Source organism: Vigna angularis, chromosome 11, assembly GCF_016808095.1.
Source record: "Vigna angularis cultivar LongXiaoDou No.4 chromosome 11, ASM1680809v1, whole genome shotgun sequence".
Lineage (NCBI taxonomy): Eukaryota > Viridiplantae > Streptophyta > Magnoliopsida > Fabales > Fabaceae > Vigna > Vigna angularis.
Genome location: NC_068980.1, coordinates 7,457,109 through 7,477,953, shown reverse-complemented (window position 1 = coordinate 7,477,953; position 20,845 = coordinate 7,457,109). Strand labels below are relative to the sequence as shown.

The 20,845-nt window shown below is 29.1% G+C and overlaps 3 protein-coding genes across 3 annotated transcripts; 2 read left to right on the top strand and 1 right to left on the bottom strand.

The window, feature by feature from the left end:
- Positions 1-350: 350 nt before the first annotated feature.
- Positions 351-788, top strand: LOC108332880 (leucine-rich repeat extensin-like protein 3). Its single transcript, XM_017568179.1, has one exon. It carries the CDS (start codon positions 351-353, stop codon positions 786-788), a length of 438 nt encoding a protein of 145 aa, XP_017423668.1.
- A 5,423-nt stretch (positions 789-6,211) lies between these two features.
- LOC108333706 (protein VASCULATURE COMPLEXITY AND CONNECTIVITY) lies at positions 6,212-7,190 on the top strand. The gene is made up of 3 exons (XM_017569184.2): positions 6,212-6,454; positions 6,535-6,740; positions 6,834-7,190. The coding sequence occupies exons 1-3, from the start codon at positions 6,221-6,223 to the stop codon at positions 7,003-7,005; spliced, it is 612 nt and encodes a 203-aa protein (XP_017424673.2). The 5' UTR covers positions 6,212-6,220; the 3' UTR covers positions 7,006-7,190.
- A 9,642-nt stretch (positions 7,191-16,832) lies between these two features.
- On the bottom strand, positions 16,833-20,565 carry LOC108332883 (beta-amylase). The gene is made up of 7 exons (XM_017568180.2): positions 20,509-20,565; positions 20,016-20,414; positions 19,560-19,724; positions 19,163-19,426; positions 18,874-19,083; positions 17,170-17,409; positions 16,833-17,086 (listed from the first exon to the last, which is right to left on the bottom strand). The coding sequence occupies exons 1-7, from the start codon at positions 20,545-20,547 to the stop codon at positions 16,871-16,873; spliced, it is 1,533 nt and encodes a 510-aa protein (XP_017423669.2). The 5' UTR covers positions 20,548-20,565; the 3' UTR covers positions 16,833-16,870.
- Positions 20,566-20,845: the final 280 nt, after the last annotated feature.

The window sequence follows — 20,845 nt, the reverse complement described above, 5'->3', positions numbered from 1 at the left end:
AGTATAATAAAAGCTGTTTGGTCTTTAATCTCTGATTTAAGCTATTAACATTTAAAATGATAGGTTTATGCACCTCTCGTGAATTACTGTGTTTCTAGCCGTTAAGGAAAGGGCAGGTGCATTGTAGGGAGCATGGAAAGAGCATAGAAGAACGCAACAATGGAAAAAGACGAAAAAGAAAGCAGAAGACCCACACACAGTCACTGCTGAAGCAGATGAACGAATACTGGGAGAAGAACTTGTACTGAAAAGGAAATCAAGTTTCAGGGTAGGACACACAGACAAAGCCCCACAATCTTCGACATTTACGAAATCTGTTTTCCAAGCTGCAGAGAAAAAAGAACAAGACAATGTGCTACGTGGGGAAAGCAACAAAGATCTTCATTTTCATAGTCACGGTGCTCGTTGTTCTGGGTCTGGTTTTGGGATTGGGGATCCTACGCCGCCGCCACCACACAACTGCAAATGAATGTTCTGATGGGTCTTGCTCACATCTACTTCCACCTGCAATCTCCGCCCCCAATTTCAATCCACCAACCCCACCTCCCTCCTTTCAATACCCCCCTACCCCACCAACCATTCCGGTTACAAATCCAACCCCTCCTCCTCCTTCCGACACCAACCCATCTCCGCCGCCGCCGCCAATGCAGCAGTCGCCGCCACCGCCGCCACCTCCGCCGGAGGAATCTGCCCCTCCAAATCCTCCAAGTGTGGCGGGGCCACCTATTAATACACCTACACCAGGGTCGGCGCTGGTGGCACAAGCTCCTGTGCATGTTTTTGTGTAGCTATGTATCGCATTTTTCAGATGACAATTGGGTCCAAAAGGAAAAGGAAAATTGGTATCGGATCTGAGTGATTCTTATTACTCTTACTCTCTTTTTTTCATAATTTTGTTGGGTGATTGGGTTATTACTTTATTGATGTTTTTCTTTTGGTATTGGGATGATGTGAAAGTGGGAGTACTTTTTCTGTAACCCTGTATGTTTTTCGCAATAAGGTATATAACTCTTTGATTTTACACTTCGAACGACATTGATTAAATGCAGTAATGTTGCTTGCCAGAGTGTGTTGTTTGTTGCTTTAACTCAGTTGATAAACGGACTTGTGTGACGCCATACAATTTAGGTCTTGGATTCCGTCTAGCACTTTGAAGCATTTGGTTATAAGCTTCAGTGTCATATCTTGCAAGTGCTTTTTTCCCTGCAATTAGCTTAAAGGTACTCCATCCAGCCTCCAGTAAGGACCTGCATGAGAATGCTAACACTGAATTAAACTACACAGGAAAGATTATGTAAGTGGTGAGACATTTTTTTGTGCTTTTTGCTTAAGGTCATGGATGTCACAGCTGTGATTCTATGCATTGAAGCTGAAATTGCACAAAACTAAGGCATGCTTGAAGCTAATTCTATAAGTACATTCAAAATTTTTTATTTTTTTTTCTTTTGATATTTCTATTAAGATGCAATAGTTGTTTTAGTTGATTACCAATTAACCAGCTTAAGTAGTTGAGATTGTGGATATTTGAGAGTAAAGATCCAAGCCACAAGGCCTCGTGCTGGGGTTGGCTGCAGCAGTGCTTTTGGCATTTACTCATGTTATAGCGAATTTGGTTGGTGGCTTCAGTTGCCTTTGTTCTCAACAAGAGGCTGATAAGACTTCTACCAATAGACAATTCTCAATGGCTTCTCTCATTTTAACATGGTAATGTCTCATTGCCTCCACTATTGTTTTAGAGAAAAAGAATAAGGAGAAATGTTTAATGTACCATTAAGAGAGAAACAAAGAAATTTGGAATGTGATAAACGATGTTATGAGAAAAACCATTACAAAATTTGGGGGCCATGTTTTTTATTCTATACCTTGTTTTTGTTTATCTCCTTTTAATTGTGTGTTTGATCAAGATTGTGTTGGTTGGTGAATTGAGCGTGATGGTGATGTGATGCTGAAAATAAAATAAATGTGTATTTTTTATATTAGCAAGAAAAGATTAGTTGTTCCTGGTATTAGTTTTTATGTTTGGTTCTAATATAAGACTCTTGCATTCTTATTATAAGTTTCTCCATCTTTTCTTCTTTGTTCTCTGTCTTGAACTTATTGTCTTGTTATCATTCGCTTCATGTTTTCGTCAAATAATGTCTTCTATCATGTTTTGTTTACCTACTGAAATGTGTTTAATTCTGTCTCATCTCTTAGAAGTAAATCTTCACATTCAAGTAATCTTCTTGGATTTAATTTGTTCTCAGTAGTAAGCTTCCATAATTTCTGGATCAAAATTCAGAGTTTCCATTGTTAGTTTGTGATAGAAAATTGAATCAAAATCCCTAACAGGTTCTAATCTCAATCTAAACACAAGTCGAATATTCGTATTTGGTTATCGAAGCTTAGATCCAACATTTTGATGACAGATCCAACATTTCTGTAACATTCTGTGATGTTTGTTCGGTGATTGGTAAATGGCAGGCGTCTTTCATTGAAGGACCGCATTCGTTGATTAAGCGACGATGGATTAAATTCACGTGATTCGTAGAGGCAGAACGGATTCACGTGCAGAGGTGAACAGAATTGAATTTTAATTCATGTAAAGTGCAAACTGAAACTGGCGCATGTGGTGAAAGTGTTGTGGTGCGTTTTTGGATTTGGAATTTGAATTAGCAAATAATTTGAATTGAAGATCTCCTAGCGATGCTGGCCAGTTACAGGTGGAGTAATCACACTTACGGTGAATTCAATTATCAGAGCCTTTGACATTTCAAATGCAGTGCTGCTCTTGTCAATTGCAATTGATTCGGTATTTTTCAGTGCAATAATTAAACTAAATTGGAACCTGAATCCGCAAAGCAGTAGCTGTTTCGAGTGAAGACAACATGAATTGCTCGGTGCAATTAACAAGCGGAATTCTGGAGGTGACGCTGAAATTTACGTTCAGTTCAAGAATCAATCAGGTGTCACTGAAGCATTTCGTCCAATATTTGGAATTTGACTCTGCGTCGAATGTAAGCGAATCTATGCTTTATCATCTGTTTCAATCGTTTTGTTCAGACGAATTTGTCAAGCAGCAGTTCAATTGATCAAGCATGAGTTGGAGCATTTTGTATGAAGCAATTGATCCAAAGTCTGCTTCGTTGCTCGAGTGTTTTGGAAGCAAGCAGTTGATATTTTCTGTGATTGAATTAATTCAGAAACTGCAGTTTGAATCAAAACAAGTGAGTACGTTCAATGCATTTAAATTCCACAACAGTAGAGACAAGCCAGTGGATGCAGTTTTGTGATTGTTGTGCTCCGGACGTTTTATCAAGCGTTTAACAAGCGCAGTGCAGTTAAATTGAACTGACGGTGGCTTTTTCTATCATCGATCAAGCTCCTAATAAGAAGCAGTTGGCTCGTGATTATTAACTGAACTTGAGCGGTACAGTTATTGATTGATTTTTTATTCAAATCAATTCCATAATTTTGGTGCCATATAATGATTGAAATAGAGAATTCAATTGCTAAGAAAATTCAGCAAGCAGCAGGAGGAGAAATTCGATTTGATTCTTTAAGCAATTGTGGTAATTCATTGGTGTTGTTGTACGGTGCCTAATGCCATTGATTTTGATGTGGTTAGATTGAATGGAATAATTAAAGAATTCAATGGCAGTGCAGCAAATTAGATCATCATGGAATTGTTTGTTTAGTTGGTGCAAAGTGAATTCTATTGGATGCAGCTAACTTGATTGTCTAATTGGCATAAGATTCTTTTTGTTCAACTAATTCAGAACTTGAACTGGTGCAATGGTTCATGTATTTCTAATTCAGAACTTGAACCGGCGCAATGGTTTATATACTTCTTCTGTGGCTTGATTAGGTGATTATAGGTTAAATTCATTGGTGCCGTGGTGAATTGAATTTGGTGTAATTCGAGAAGCCTGCCAGTTTATTCGAAATTTGGAAAGAAATTTATTAAAAAAAGAGTGATGATGTGATACTAAAACAAAAATAAATATGTATCTTTATTTATTTATTTATTTTCTTTTATATTTTGTTTGAATACAAGGTTAGGGAAGGGAAGTTTTTGTTTCCCTAATCCTTTTCCACCATATTATATATATATATATATAACTAACAAGAGCTCCAGTATTTATTTTGGTATAATTTTGATTAAATAAAAATATTTGTGAGTTTTATTTTGATTATTATATCTCAAATATTAAGTTGCTCCCTCTTTGCTTATCTTAATTAACGTTTGTTTAACTTATTTTTTCATGGTGCGCAAGTAGTTAATTAAAGTTTTAAAAGTAAAAAGTTTTCCCTATTAGAAATTCTTATCTTCGGGAACTAGATTAAGTAATACTTAGTTATTTCATAAACATGATTCTTTTAAATTTCTAAAATTATCTTAATTTTTATGTTTTCTTAATTATTTGATGAAAATTGTGTTGGGTAAACTTAAATATGGGTCCTTGAATTTAATGATAGTTGTTATGTAAACTTAATTATTTTCTTTTAAGTGGTCTTCTCACTGTTTACTTCCCATTTGCTTTCGATTCCACCAATTTGTATTGTCATGTATGGTTATATATAGACATATATTAATTAAAACTATTAATTGGGATTATAAAATATGACAACAACCTTAATTACCTTCTCTAATTCCCAACCTTTATTAAAAAAAGTAACTTCAAGATAAACAAATACACAACAAAACAATCTTAATCTCAATTTTTAGTTCATTTTAAAGGAACTTTTAAAATCTAAAATGCTAGCCCCTATTAAGGAAATATCATAGAAGCACGTTAAGAATATAATACATAATTCCATATAATTTACTCATGTTAAGTTTCTAAAATTTATATTTTGTGACAGATTCTTGAAAGAAGACTCATTGAACGTTAAATAATGTTTATAGAATAGTATTAATCACTTTTGCTTATTCCAATCAGTGCTTTAATAAGCTTTTATGTGATGAAATTACGTTCGCTTAATTAATAAGGAAAGGTCCATAGTGCCATCAAACATAAACCATGGTTGTCTGATTGAGACCACATATATATACTTTTTCTCACACATATAGGTATTCATCATGTATTCATGTATCTTTTTTCTAAGACAAGGATATTTTCTTTCTTCCAAATGTATCCATCTCAATTTCCAATTTCAATTTCAATTTTATATATGTATATCATTTATTATCGTAAAGTGTACACGAGTTTGGAAAATAAAAGGAATATTATGTCACTACTTGTTTAATGAATTTTAAAATAAGGTACTAATTATTCTAAGATTAGAATAAAAAAATTGTTTTTCGTGAGAGTAGAGTATCATTTACAACATTAGTGACACCTCACTAAATATTCTTGGCTTTATCGTTGATGCCATCGCTCATGTGCATACATGGCTTATATTACGAAATCATGTGCTCGTTTGATACCATTGCATTGGTTACTTGACTGAATGAAAAGCAAAATGAAAGCAGAAAAAAATAAGAAAATTCATAATAAGATACTATGTAGTATTTGGGAGAGATAAATTTTATTTATTTATTTTATATTTTAAGTATACGATAAGAACATGTAACCTCGTACTAATAATTTGTTATAAAAAGTATTATATTGGTAATTAATGTAACTCATTCATATTTGGAGGATATGTTTGTTTTTAGTCTTTTACAAATTTGGCCTTTTGAAATATTTAAAACAATGTTATATGTAACTTTTTATCTCTTTATATATATATATATATATATATATATATATATATATATATATATATATATATATATATATATATATATATTCTTATATTTGAACCTTTTCATTTATAATTTATTATTATAAAGATTATAGATGATTGCATTTAGGACGATGGAGATTTGACACCTAAAATTCTTTTGTTGTCCTTTTATATTGTTCTTTTCTATTTTTTACTTTTTTTTTATAAATACAATATTTTTTTTATCACCATTTTACTTTTGTGTAAGTGTCAAGTGTAAAGAACCTTTTTCGTTGTATTTATAATAAAATGAGTCTATAAATTTATAAGAAAAGTTAATTATGAGCATTTATTAATAAAGAAATGTTACCTATTCCACAATCATTTGGCCCACTATGTAGTACCTACAGCGACGCTATTTTATGAGCTGGTTTATGCCCTGCTTTCCTTGCACCCTATCAAACGAATCCAACATCAGAGGAAAAAAAAAGACACAAAAGCAAACCAAAGTTTAGATTGTCCAGTTCGTATGAAAAGGATTTTCCCACTTATCCCACCTTCTACCAATCTAGTTCTATTCTATATATACTTTGTGTACCATTCAGTGTTTACCTCTCTTCCCAACAATCAAACCAGAAACAAACACTTTCAGTTCTCCAACAAAATGAACAGAGGAGCAGCAATTTTTTTATGCCTCTTGCTTGTGGTCATGGATATTGCAGCTGGGATTCTAGGCATTGAAGCTGAAATTGCACAAAACAAGGTATGTTCGAAGAACATGTTTTGTTTTTCAAGTTTGTAGAGAGATGAAATAGTTGTTTTAGCTTTTAACGAATTGAACAGGTTAAGCACTTGAGATTGTGGATATTTGAGTGTAAAGATCCAAGCCATAAGGCATTCATGTTGGGGTTGGCTGCAGCAGTGCTTTTGGCATTAGCTCATGTTATACTGAATTTGGTTGGTGGCTTCAGTTGCCTTTGTTCTCAACCACAACCTGATAAGGCTTCTCCCAATAGACAGCTCTCAATAGCTTCTCTCATTTTAACATGGTAATGCCTCCTCTTTTGGAGAAATGTTAAATGTATAATATCTTGTAGTGTGATGAACAATTTCATAACATATACATACGATTTGTTGATCAGGATTGTGTTGGCTGTTGGATTGAGCATGCTGGTGATAGGAACTTCATCAAACAACAAGTCAAGTGGTTCATGTGGTTTCACTCACCATCACTTCCTATCCATTGGTGGAATTTTGTGCTTTGTGCATGCCCTATTCAGTGTTGTGTATTACGTTTCTTCCACTGCCTCTTAATTACTCATTAAGATAACTGAACTTTGAGGCCGCTTCTGCTCCCTTTTTTCTTCCATTTTTAAATCTTTTGCTTTACCAAATGTGTACTGAGTTAGATTAAACAAAAATAGAACCAGTCTTATTATTCATCCACTAACATGTGTAGTTGATTGATTACAGTTAAACTTAGTTTCAAAACAATGATTAAGCATTATTATTTTAGACATTCTTTTAAATTCTCCACTATTCATCCTGCTATAATTATATTATTTTAAGTTTAGCTTTAGCCTTAATGCACGTAACATAATAGCAATTATGCAATCAAGAAAGACGGTAATTTCATTCAGGCTCGACTCTGTTTGCTTGGACCATGAAAAGGCTCAAGTGGTTTTGTTGCTTCTTGGAATTTTTTTATCTCACACCGTAAAACTTTAAAATTTAATCTTTGTTAATCTTATTTTTTTTTATATATTATCAATTTTTTTATTTAATTTATTCTTTCATTTATATTTAAATTTCTAATAAAAACACCTCTGAAACCAGTTCAAGAAAATTATTTATACTATTAAGCATTCTTGTATTCAACATTTCTCTACTTACCTAATTTTGGCACAGGGGAAACACACATGCATCCATGTGTTACGTCTTTTGGTATTACAAATTTTACATATAACTCTTGTACACTACTCTTTTATTGAGAAACTATAACAAATTAATAAAGGTAATAAATCAAGGTAAATAAGAAGAAAGATAATTAAATATGATAGTTTTATGTTTTCTATTAGTATTTTTCTTTAAGAAAGTTATTGTAGGAGTTAATGTAATGGAATGATATTAAAAAAAGAGAGAATATTTTCTCGTATAAAAAAAATACTAAATACATTTAATGACACATATAAACATAAATAATACTCTTAAGATAACAATAATTAAAAACTTAAAATTTTGTAATAAGTGAATAAAATTTACCCAAAATAGTTAACTAGAATAATAAGATATGATAACCAAATAATAGAAAAAATGGTTACAGTTGGATTTTGTAGTTTCACTTTTAAAAAAAATAGTTTATTAATTATGTAATTTAAAAGTTTTTTTTCAAAAGAATAAATTTTTGCATTAATAATTTATAAGTCATTTGACTGAGAACTAAATCTCTCTTTGTAAATATTGGTCGACTTTGTTTTCGTTTTGAGGAAGAATCCATGCATTAATTAGAGATGAGTAAAATTTGATTTTTTTCAATTGTATATGGTGATGAGTATTACTAAGTACATATTTATCCTACAGTGTCTTTGTACCTAGCATAATACCCATTTCCGTACTTATCCTTTTTATGAAATTTATTCATATTTCTGAAATATTTTTTTTCTTATCACAATATTTGTATAATTATATTCAAATAATATATGTTAATTAAATATTTTTTATCTCACATTTATATATATATTTTTAATATTTTTATTTATTGTGTATTTTTTTCACACGAGGATGTTTAACTCTCAATTTAAGTGTTGAACAACAAAAGTAACATAAACAATTTATCTTCTTTATTTTATTATTAATTTTTTTATTATTTGAATAACTCTTTGTTTTGCTAAAATAGTTTTATTATCTTTTAATAGTTGATATTTGAACAATTTTCTTATATCTCTAATATATTTTTTACCTTATCGTACTCTTGAATAATCTTAATTATATATTTGTTTTTTTTCAAATAGTCTATGAAATTATTCCTAAGACACACATTTGATATTTTTTTAATATTTTTGTTGTTGTTTATTTTTATCATGTAGAATATCATTTTGATATTTTGATATAATTATTTTTATTCAGTAATTTTATCCATATAATTATATAAATAAAATTTATTTATTATAATATAATAATTTAATATAATTGTCATCAATTTTTTTATTACCATCCAATATATATTGAAGTTCAAAATATTAAAGATTTATGTTAAATTTTAATTATTATTAATTTAATTTTTTTCTTTATGTAATTTTGATCAAATATTATAATTTTTGTTGGTGTATAAAAGAAATATATTTTATTAGAATTTAAAAAATTAAAGTAAAGAGACATTTTTAATATTTTTTAATTTGAATATTTGTTTTCCTTTTATATTTTTTAAAAATAATTTTAATTTTTATTAACTAGGTTTCATTAACTTTTGCAAATTATTTAAATTTTTTAGTTCTCATGAAAATTTATTTGATATTTTAATTTGAAATATATACGATTATAATCTTTTTTCTAAATATTTGATATTAAAAAAATGATAATTCTCTATTTTTAATATTAAATATTTGATAATATTATATTTTTTTACTGTAATTTTTTTGATTTTATAAAAATTAATTAGTTAATATTGAAATAGATAACAAAACAGATACAAATACGGATTTTAATATATATTCATTATCTAGTGAAGATGATGATGAAACAAAAATTTAATACCTATTATTTATATATAGAGATGAAAATGCAATTTTTTTCTTTGAAAATGAATATATGACAGTGAAACTTATTCTTTTTCAACCCTATAAACTTTTTTAAATTGTGTAACTTAAATTCTTTTTAAAGAAAATAATAATTATCAAATTATACAATTTAAAAATTATTTTTATTTTTAAATTACATAATTCGAAAGTTAAAAATTAATCTTTAGATTTTATATTAAAATAAACTATTTTTTATGAGAATGGAGAATGACACTGTCACCAAAGGATGACAAAGACATAGGGTGGACTCATTCCATTTGAAAAAAAAAAATTCTTTGTCTTTCTCATTGCTTGATATCATTAAAATATTATTTCCATATCTTTTTTATCTTAAGTATTCGTGATATCCATACATATTTTTTAATTTTATGTTTTTAGTTATAAAAAAATTAATATTATAAAATATAAAGTCAGATAAAAAATTAATTCTAAAATATAATACAAATAAAAATTATTGCGAGTAAATTTGAATAATTGTGGAGCACAAGATATCCCTAATCCAAGCACAAAGCAATCTGAAGAAGGCATGAGTAATTGTTGGCTTCCTTCCTCTCTCCACACGTATAGCTCCAACTCTTACATCTCAATGAAAGAATCATTCAGAGAGGATCACAGAAGAATAATGGTTAAATTTTAAATTCATTTCTTAAATAATTTCAAAAATCATATAGGTAAGTTCTGGTAAGTACGACTTCATCAATTTAAAGTCATTTCACAAATAATTAGAAATTATGTCTTCGTTGCATGTGTTTTTTTATATATTGAACTTGCACATAAAACAAGCCATGATTTATATCTTATTTTTTAAAACCTGTACATTAAAGTCTGAGATTTTTTTTTTAACTTCAACGAACTGTATGAAATTCGTGCTTTTTACAGTTGATGAGTTGAAATAAATATCTTTTGACTATTTTACATTACTTGGTCAATAATTTCTTAGGATTTAGTTTTATAGTTCGACACAATAAAACGTATTGTTGCCCAATATTTAGGAGAAAGTTAAAATTTGCGTTTTTAGTAACATATTTCTTTATTTAATTTTTTAGTACAATTTGATAGTAGAAGTGCATCAAACTTATAAAACTAAATAAAAAAGGGTAGTTATTGATATTTTAAAAATTATATTTTTATTTATTGTTTTAATTTATAAGTATATTTTAAAAATATTAATATTTATAAATATATTTTATTAGTATTTTAATTTATATTGAAGAGAATTATAATAAGGGCTGATATCTTAAATTAATTTTTATAATTATTAACTTTTCTTTGAAACAGGTAGATTTTAGAATAACTAATTATTATATCAACTTATATCTTTATACTGTCAATATAAAAAAGGTTTATATACTATGAATAAACTAAAATTTATGTTTTAAATAAATTTGAGACAATTATCAAAAGATTTCCTTAATTATGTTAATTCATTTGTATAATTTGAATTTATAGTTAATTATATTATATATATATATATATATATATATATATATATATATATATATATATATATATATATATATATAACATCCATTTAGTAGAGTAATTTATTAAACAAAACATAGATGTTTTGATATTATAGAGTAGATAGCAAAGAAAACATAGAATTTAGTTTTACAGTTATCTAAAGTGATAATTATATCAATAAAACATATCTGTACGATTTTCTAAACATATAATATTTCAAAAGAAGTAAATCCTTATATAAAACGTCTAAGGTTTAGGATTTAAAGTTTAATAAATACTTACCATCATATTTTTATTACAAAAAGAGGCCAACTAAGTCTTAAATGGCTACAAGACTATTCCCAAAAATGCAGACTTTCCTAACACCATGATCTCAAACTTTTACCTATCAAAACTCCATTTATATCCAAAACTCACTCTTCTTTTAATTTATTCCAACCCACGGTCAAAGTACATCAATAAACAATTTTTCATATCATCAAACCACCACACACCAATATGCATAAGTTTTCAATTCAACACACTACCCTTTTCAAGCATCTAACATACCAAATTTCACGATTCAATTAAAGTTCACAAATCAATCATCACATCATACAAACATCAAATTTTCACATACATATTAAATCCATACCAAATAAACTAGCTTCAATTATCCAGTTGGCGCCCCAACAGTTTCAAGAATTCTAAAATTTCTCCTACGGCTCCAAGATCTCTATTTGTTATTACAATTCATGACAATTTGATCAAAGTATAGTACTATTGATAAACAAAGAGTCTTAGAGAAGACTAAGACTTCAAAAGAGTGAAAGAAACTCCTACATGCAAAAACATCAAAATTTAGGGAAAAAAGATAGAGATAAACTTACTTTATAGCTGAAATCAATCGACTAGAAATGAAGATCTCGCTTCAAGGGATCTTCAGGCGGTCTCTGATCTTCCAATAGATGAATAAAGAGTTAGAATTTATAAAAAGAATGTAGAGGAAATTCTATGAAGTTTTAAATTAGATAATGAAACTCCTAATTATAAAATTCTATTTATATTATTGATATTTTTGAATGTTGATTTTTGAGTTTCTTGTATATTTTGTAATATTGTTTAAAGATAGTTATTATAAAAGTTAGAAAACTTATTATAAACATTATAAACAGTATAAACAATTATGTATGTTGACAATTTATCACTTTCTCTAACAAAATAATTTAATACACGATAAAAATATTTTTAAAGAGAAAAGAATATTTATGTTATAAATTTCTATCTTATATCAAAGTTATTGTTTTAATTAAATGACACGACTATTTTAGTTTGAAAAGAAAAATATAATAGATGCTGATTTCTTACGATATTTTGAATTCTTCTGTTTTTATTTTAAGGTATTTTGAAAACAAAAAATTACATACTAACGTGAAGGTGTAGTTAGAGAAAAGGTATTTGTTAGCAGATTAGCAGTAGCCCCAGATCCTTGTAAGATGCTTTCCAGGTCAGCCCAACTCGTTGAGACCAATTTCGATTAGTCTTTAGCATCCCAGTCCAGCCCAACGGTAGAAAAACAACATGCATGTGTGAGTGAGGCTCGGTTCAATAACTTTGAAACAATTAGGACATTATTAAACATCAACTACATTTTTACAAGTGTAATTATTGTTTATTATTATAGAAGTTTACTTCTCCATTGGGTTGGACAAAAATAACTGATTTGTACCGCACTATAGTTAATTATAGACTTAAATGCTTACTTCGTCTCCGTGTTAAGAGATAAATTTCTGTTTAGTACCCAGTTTTAAAAACGTAGACATTAGGTCTCAAAATTGTATGGATTGAGTCCCTTCCGTTAAATGGACAGAAACAGAGTTAACTCTCAGCTGACGTGGAAAATAAATCTTTATTTTTTCTTCTCTCTCCTCTGCTTTTCCTGAAATGCCACAGCTTTTTCTCTCTTTTTTAATCTTTTTTATATCATTGGAAGCACCTAGTTGAAACATGAAAATCTTTTCTAATTATATATCTTCATTTTTCACTATCTCTTACACACTCAAAATCTTCCTTCAGCTTCTTAAACATCTCAAGCACACGCTCCTTCTCCATCTTCTTCTTCATAAGAAACCATTTCTAAATCAGTATTTATATATTTTAATATATACCATTAAATCTATTTTAATAAAATAGAAACCCAATTAAATAAAAACCAAAATTAAAATCAAAATGAATCAAGCATCTAAATAAAAAGATCAAATTATTAATTAAAGTTAAATAGTTACTGTTCTATGCTAGATTTAGTAGTACATGAAAAATGAAATTGTTTTAACACTTCCTAACAGGCTACAATTTCATTTTAAGTTAACAACAAATACTCCAGCTAAGTTTATTATATACTAAAAAAAGGCACATTCTTATAGAATTTTAAAATGCAAAACTGATTTGATTAGTTTTATATCACATACATGTTTGTATTATAATATAATTAAGAAAATGTATTTTTTGTCCGAATTTCAATTATTTATATTTTTTAATTTTAATAATTGCAACAAACACAAAAAAAAAAGAATTTCTTTTACAAAAGAACAGTAACAAATAAGTTTCACGATTTCTTTTTCACTTTTTTTCTGTTTCTTTTTATTTACAGAGGAACATTGTTTTCAAATAAAAAACTAGCATGTTGAAAATTTAATAACAATATAACAGTATATTTTCAAGCGCTGTATGTCAAATCCAAATCCTCTTCAACTTTCTGCTCTTAATCAAATAAAACTTCACCATCTCAGAGAACTCTCTCCTCTTTCGATCACACCCTCTTCTGATGTCATCAAAAGTAATTTCTCTTTTCTATTTGAGGAACCAAATCTCACCTCATCTGAATCAAACTCCATTTGTTCCCAATCTTCAACTTCTCACTCATCTGCAACAATGGACCATTTTTTCTCTGACTTTCTCGACTTCCCAGCAACTTCCACGGAACACCAGTTCTCTCGTTTCAAAATCGAGTCCAAACCCCAAATAAGATCACCACACTCCGAATCCAGACCCTCAAACATCAAGCTCGGATTTCACGTTTCCGAACACACATGCCCCAGCGTCGTGGCTGGGGTCGAATTGGAGGAGGGAGACGGCGCTGGAGCCGGGAAGAAGGGGTTGCAAGCCTTCAACGGCGAGCCACAGAGATCTACGTTTCTTGCGGGCGTTGGGTTCTAAGAAGAGGCCGGTGAGGTGGGTTAAGTTGTTGAAGGAGAAAGGGATTTGACCGGTGAAGTTGTTGGAGGATAATCCAAGCGAGTGAGACGAGGAAGGCAAGTGAGACGAGCGAGGGAACTCACCGGAGAAGTGGTTATTCTGAAGGTCTGAAGGTAGAGGTTGCGGAGGAAGGAGAGAGAAAAATAAATAAATATTTAATAAAAATACAGGAAAGAGAAAAAGCTGGGACATATTAGGAAAATAACTTTTTTTCTTTTTTATTCGATTTTAGAATAAAAACTTTTTCATTTTATTAGAATATAGAATGTGAAAATATAAAGAATACTTTTTTTTAATATTACGAAAGCGAATTAGCTAAATTCAAGCTATTAATTTTAATTTATCTAAAGAATATTGATAAAATGTGGAAACACTCATCAATTTTCAATTCAATTAGCCTGTATAGCAGATTTTTCTTCTCCTTTTTCTCTCTCTACAAATAGAATTTCCTATCCAACTTATTCTCAATCCAATCTAATAAAAGACCCAGTCACGAGACAGACACTACAATAGTTGTGTAATGAAAGAACTCTCATTTCTAAGGAAGAAGAAAAATGAAGATTTCTTTGTCACGTCAGCTGAGAGTTAACTCCGTTTATGCCCATTTAACGGAAGGGACTCAATTCATACAATTTTGACAATTTTGAGACCTAATGTCTACATTTTTAAAACCGGGTACTAAACAGAAATTCACCTCTTAACACGGGAGGACGAAGTAAGTATTTAAGCCGTAATTATACTATATTATACTAAAAAAACTGATCCACTTTTACTAAAAGTTTATATTGTTTTATGGTTTAGTTTTTAAAAACTGAACTTATAACATTTTCGGTTCAATTAACTACAATCTGTATCTACTCTTTCTTCTTCTTTAGTTTCCCTTCAACTGCTTCGTCTTGCCAAGAAAATGTTATTTAATAATAAAATATTAATAAAAGAAACTATTCACAAAAAAAATTAATAATGAATTTTTTAAGATATTTTTTTATCACAAATTTTTATATTTTTTTTATCAATAAAAATATATTACTTTTTAAATAATATTATTTTAAGAAATAAAAATAAAATATATTTTTTTAAATTTAATTTTATTAAATGATTAAGTAATAGAAATCATAAAAAAAGACTATATAAAAAAATAATACTTTAAATATATTATATTCTTTAACATATTATTAAATGTGTAAAAATATGTTAAGAAAAACTTTTAATGATATTAAAATGTGTGTAAGCGCACACACTAAAATAATTATTTATTTTAAAAATCAACTAATTTTAAAATAAATATCAATATTATTATTTTTAAATGATAGTATTTTATAGAATAAAACTAAAATATATTTTGTAACGTTAAATTCTATTAAATGACTATATAATGAAATATCATAAAAAGATAGTAATATAGAAAAAATAATTAATATTATAGAAATATCAAATGACAAAATAATTAACAAACATTTATTTATTAAGAGTAACTTTTCTAGTATAATCTTTTATTATATTATAATAATTAATAAATATTAGTTTAATTTTCACATAATAAAATATAAATAATAAATAATTGATTAATAAAATAATTTTATGAGGTAACAAAATAAATATAAATAAAAAATTAATTTAAAATAAAATAAGTAGATAAAAAGATAAAATAAATTATATACACATATAAAACAAAAAAATATAAATAAAAAATTAAAATAAATAAATATAAAAGTAAAATAATATTCATGAGAAAATAAATATAAATAAAAACTAAAAAATAAAATAAAATAAAATAAAATAAATAAATAAAAAATAAAATAAATTCAATACACGTATAATAATAAAAGAAATATAAATAAAATAAAAAATAATAATATCAAATAATTAAAAATTTAATTTGTAAAACACTTAAGAATAAAATAAAATAAATATTAAAATAAAATTTTAGTATTCTTTTTTATATTATAGTAGATAGTAGATTTTCTAAAAAAACTCTCCTCTAGAATCAAATAAACAAATTTTTCAAAAATATTTAAAGAAAAAAATGTTAAATAAAAAATATTTATAAAATCATAATATTTTTTAAGTAAAATTTAAATTTTTTTTATTTAATGGACCCATCGGTTAAAAACTTCAAGAACATGCATTGTTATACTTTTTAATTTCATTTAAAAAGTTACTTTAATAATTTATTTAATATAATTACCGCGTTGTTTCATGGTATCAAACGCTACCATTTAAAAATTTAAATAATTAATCTTTTTGTAATAAATTTTTATAATTAGATTTGTATGTGTTTTTGGCGGTTCAAGAAAGTGGAAAAGTTAGAAAAAAATGCTTAATAAAAACTATAGTAGTGTTAAAATTAGTACAATTCAATTTAAAATGAGTATAGTTAGTAGTTAAGTTTAGTTTATATTATAGTTTAGTACAATTTGGTGTAGTTCAGTTAAGTCCAGTTTAATAAAACAAAAGACAGTTCAGTTTAGTATGTTTGAACTGTTTTATAGTTCAGTTTAAACAAATTAACTTTTAATTTTGTATAAATTTTAGTAACGCAGCGCAATTCAATTCTATTTGTCCATCCTGCTTCTCGCACGACCCCTGTTTCTAAAGAAAGACAAAATAAACAAGGTTTTCATCCTTCCCATTTTTTTTTCTTCTGTTATTCCTCAATTCCATCATTCTTTTACATTCCATTTCTAGTTTACTTTTATTCTGAGTATGCGTAAAACAGTAGCAAGTATGTAATGAAGAAAACCAGCAAGCACACGTCGGGTTACATCCGTTTCCTTTAACCATGGATAAGGCTCCAATGGTTCCGTTGCTTCCAGAAGAATCTCTAATGGAATCCTTGGCTTTGATCGCTCCATAGGTTCTGTGAAATGATAGTACCTTTCCGGGTCCGAACAGTAATCCTGTAAATTTTTTACAATAAAAGAGTCTTATGATTATATAAGTACGGTTGCCATCGTTCATCGAATGCAATGGTGTTGCTTACCAGGTTTGCATGCATCTTTTTCACGAAGGTTTTGAATATGTCAAAGTTTCTTTGCTTCATTAACTTGTCTGATAAACGGAGGTACGTCACGCCATACATTTTTCGTGCTGGATGGCCAAATTTGACAACACCGTTCGGTCTAGTATTTGAAAGGATTTGGTCATAAGCTTCACGGTCATATCTTGCGAGTGCATTTTCTCCTGCAACTTCAATCTTCTCCGCCCAGCCGCCACTAAGAACCTGCAGGAGAATGAACGCACTGACTAAAACTATGCACGAAAAGATTATAAAATGGTTAATTAAAAGAAAACATATGCATTAGTAATTTCTCTATGCTATTTCATAATAGGAATTCATGTCCTATGTTGCAAGCAATACTATATGGAACAATCAGAAGACATATTGTATAATGAAACTATTTCTATGTGGGTCATGGAGTAATCTTTAGCTAGCATTTAAATTAAATATATTAATATTATTAGATATTCTTTAATTTGCGAGTACAAAGCTTGATATTAGCCACGAATATTTACTCAATATTATTAGTTGGCCTGAAGTGCTAGGCTTCTCGAGACTATTAATTCTCATGCCATACAGTTGATAACAATAAAAAATACATATTTTTAGGCTTATTAATTAGCTCAAATTTGTAATTATTCATGAAATATTGTGTTTTTCTCATTGAAAAGTTGTAATAGAAAGTAAAAAAGTTGTTTAGGTAATTGTACAAGAACTTATACATAAGTCGAGTGCTAACATATGTTTCTCCCCAAGCCAGCATGTCAGGAACTTTAGGAGAATATTCAAGGCATCAAGACATCATTGTTGCAAGAGATACGTTCTAGACGACAAATTTTGCTAACTTGATCATTCTTAATATCAGACTTAATGTAAATGGTATGTTAAATTGACTAAGGGATTAGCAGTTTGATATATTAATTTAGAACTAGTTGCTAAGAGATTAAGACTAATATACTTTAATGTGAATGTTTGAATGAAATAATAAAATATTGAAGAGAGTTTTATATTCATATGATTTATAAAATCCAATTTTAACTAAATTTTTTTTAAATATAAATTTCTTGTACGCGAACTGGTTAATAAAATACGAAAAAAATGTTACAAAGTTCCTTGACTTAATCTTTATTAGCTGAAAGAATTTGGTATCACTTGACAAAAGTTATCAGCATTAGCTTGAAAGGGATCTTGTCATGTTATCAGCAGTAGCTTGAAAGGGAATCATGTCAGAAGGGCTACGTCAGGACTTACACCTTTTAGCAAAACAAAAGTTTTTCAGGAAAGAGAAAGTAAAGATGGAAATTTTGCAGTTTCTTAAAACCTGAATGTGAAGTTTCATAAGCTTTAGAGTGGTTTGATCGATTATCGCGTAAAAAGAGAATGAAAGGGAAATGTTCATCAAGGAAATTATCCTAATGGCTTCCTATTCGATCTTGTTAAATTTTCTTGCAATTCCAGGGTTAAACATCCATTATTTAAAACTGTATTAACATATATGCCAACCTAATATCTGTCAAAGTTCATTATTTATCAGATAAAAAATTTAAAAAACGTGATTAATGTCAATAACAAATAGTAAGCAACTAGTATATTTGATTAATTAATAGTAACAAATTAGTAATTAATGTCAATAACAAATAGTAAGCAACTAGTAATTAATGTCAATAACAAATGGTAACAAATTACCTGCTTGACAAGTTCCTCGGCTCCACTTTGGGCTTCAACTGGTTGCTCAACATTTTTCATCTCAAGACAAGTAAAATTTAAAATAGCATTATGTCGGGAAAGCATCCTTGCTATGGGTCTGTATCCATCTCTATGACATAAGTTGTAATATCCCGCAGTAAGCTCTGCAGCATGGCTTTCTGTTTTATACCACCAGTGGATTCCGGCAACCTGTTTCATATGAAAATATAAGGTAATTCATGCAAAAAAACAAACATGCTCATCTACTATATTCATTCAAAGAATTTACTTTTGCTGCTAATTTCACTCTGTAACCAAGGAATACTTTGTTGGCTTCATCCAAGATATCATCACCATGGGTCAACAACTTGTTGGAATACCATGTCAGAAAAAAACGGCCTTTCTCCGTTTGATAAGTTCCATTTGATTTGAAAAATTCTGTGGATTCGGGTTTATCGTTCGGTTTTCCAGCATTATCTGGCAGCTCCCACTCAGGATGACCTGCTTCTGCTGCAGCCTCTTTGAAATCAGCTTTAAGATATTTGTCATAGCACTGCAAGATTTTATTGAAATAAGTTTAAACCTGATGACATGTTATTACTGATGTTACTCTTGAATACACACTCTATGTTATTATGTATTTAGAACTACACACAAATAGCTTCATCAGAAAACGCCAAACCCACCTGAAATTCTCCAATTCCAGGAAATACCCACCCCACATTTTGTGTGTAAGAGGGGTATCTGAGTTCTCCTGCAGGGCCAAGTCCTACTTCAATGTCTATCATGAGCTGAGATTTAAGAAACTCTTCCATATTCTCTCGGAAGCTCCTCATGTAGTCTCTATACAGCTGGATCAAAATGATAAACAATCAATTTAACATAAAGAAGCAAAAATATTATCAGTTGGAAACCAAAAAGAACCATAATTCCTTTTGGCTTTCTTTTATGCTAGGTTCTTTTCAATTCATGATAAGCTACCCAAAATTGGACATGGGTAGACCCAAAATGGCTAAATGGTCGTGAACGTGATTAGTTATACCGGAATAGTTACAAGACTTGGTAAATAGAGATGTTTAAGGAACGTAAAGAGTTGGCAGACAGCAAGAATATATGAAATAAAAGTATAGGAGAAAGTTGACCTCAATCGGACTTCGTCCATGAAACACAGGTTCTTTGTCTACCCCGAGGGATAAACATTCCTTATTCCTGATACCTTTATAGTTGGTGTAAAAGATATCAGGGTTTTTTTCTCCAACTTCAAGGACCCATTTAGGTAGTGAGATGAAAACCGAATCCCCCACATTCGCCCCACATTGGTGGAACGACATTATAACTTGTAACTTCAATTTGCACTTTTGAACCAATTGAAATAAGGTCCTATAAGCGGACCAATCATATTGTCCAGGCCCCTTGGATTCTACTATGCCCCACCAGACATCAATCATAACCCCATCGACACCTGCTTCGTGTAGCTTCCTGAGTTGTTTCTCCAGTTTCACTCCGTCTTCTAAGACATTTTTATCTGTAACAATTCCTAACTGAGAGGAAAAACCATCACATATTTTAAATGGAGCAAACATTCTGCTAACTGGGAGAGGTATGCAGAAACAAATATAACTTTTAGTGACTTACTGGGAGCATTACATATACTGGTACATAATTTGAAAGCATTTGATCTTCAAAAGTTGAATGAATTTGTTCCTGCATTTTATGACCAGAGTTTACAGGTTATATTTGTTATACGTTTTATATTCATTGAGAATAATTTCAATGTTTTAGTGTATATTAAAACAGAAACAACACAAAAAACCCTAGTATAAGAATCTGAAGTTCAAAATAGTGACAAACATCTGATAGCGGAGACGACTGGAATAGTTATCACTCAGTTACGGCACAAAATACAAAGCAAGAGCGGCATTATTGTCAATCCAATTAATTCGTGTCATATGAAAATTGTAATATTGAACCA

Bases quoted from the DNA above. Each gene is read 5' to 3' on its own strand.
- LOC108332880 (XM_017568179.1), top strand. From the start codon at position 351: ATGTGCTACGTGGGGAAAGCAACAAAGATCTTCATTTTCATAGTCACG.
- LOC108332883 (XM_017568180.2), bottom strand. From the start codon at position 20,547: ATGCTTTCAAATTATGTACCAGTATATGTAATGCTCCCA. The intron at 19,725-20,015 runs GTCAACTTTCTC...ATTTTGATCCAG, and splicing joins ATGGACGAAGTCCGATTGAG to CTGTATAGAGACTACATGAG. The intron at 19,427-19,559 runs GTGGGTTTGGCG...AAAATCTTGCAG, and splicing joins CTGGAATTGGAGAATTTCAG to TGCTATGACAAATATCTTAA.
- LOC108333706 (XM_017569184.2), top strand. From the start codon at position 6,221: ATGAAAAGGATTTTCCCACTTATCCCACCTTCTACCAATCTAGTTCTA. The intron at 6,455-6,534 runs GTATGTTCGAAG...CGAATTGAACAG, and splicing joins CTGAAATTGCACAAAACAAG to GTTAAGCACTTGAGATTGTG. The intron at 6,741-6,833 runs GTAATGCCTCCT...TTTGTTGATCAG, and splicing joins GCTTCTCTCATTTTAACATG to GATTGTGTTGGCTGTTGGAT.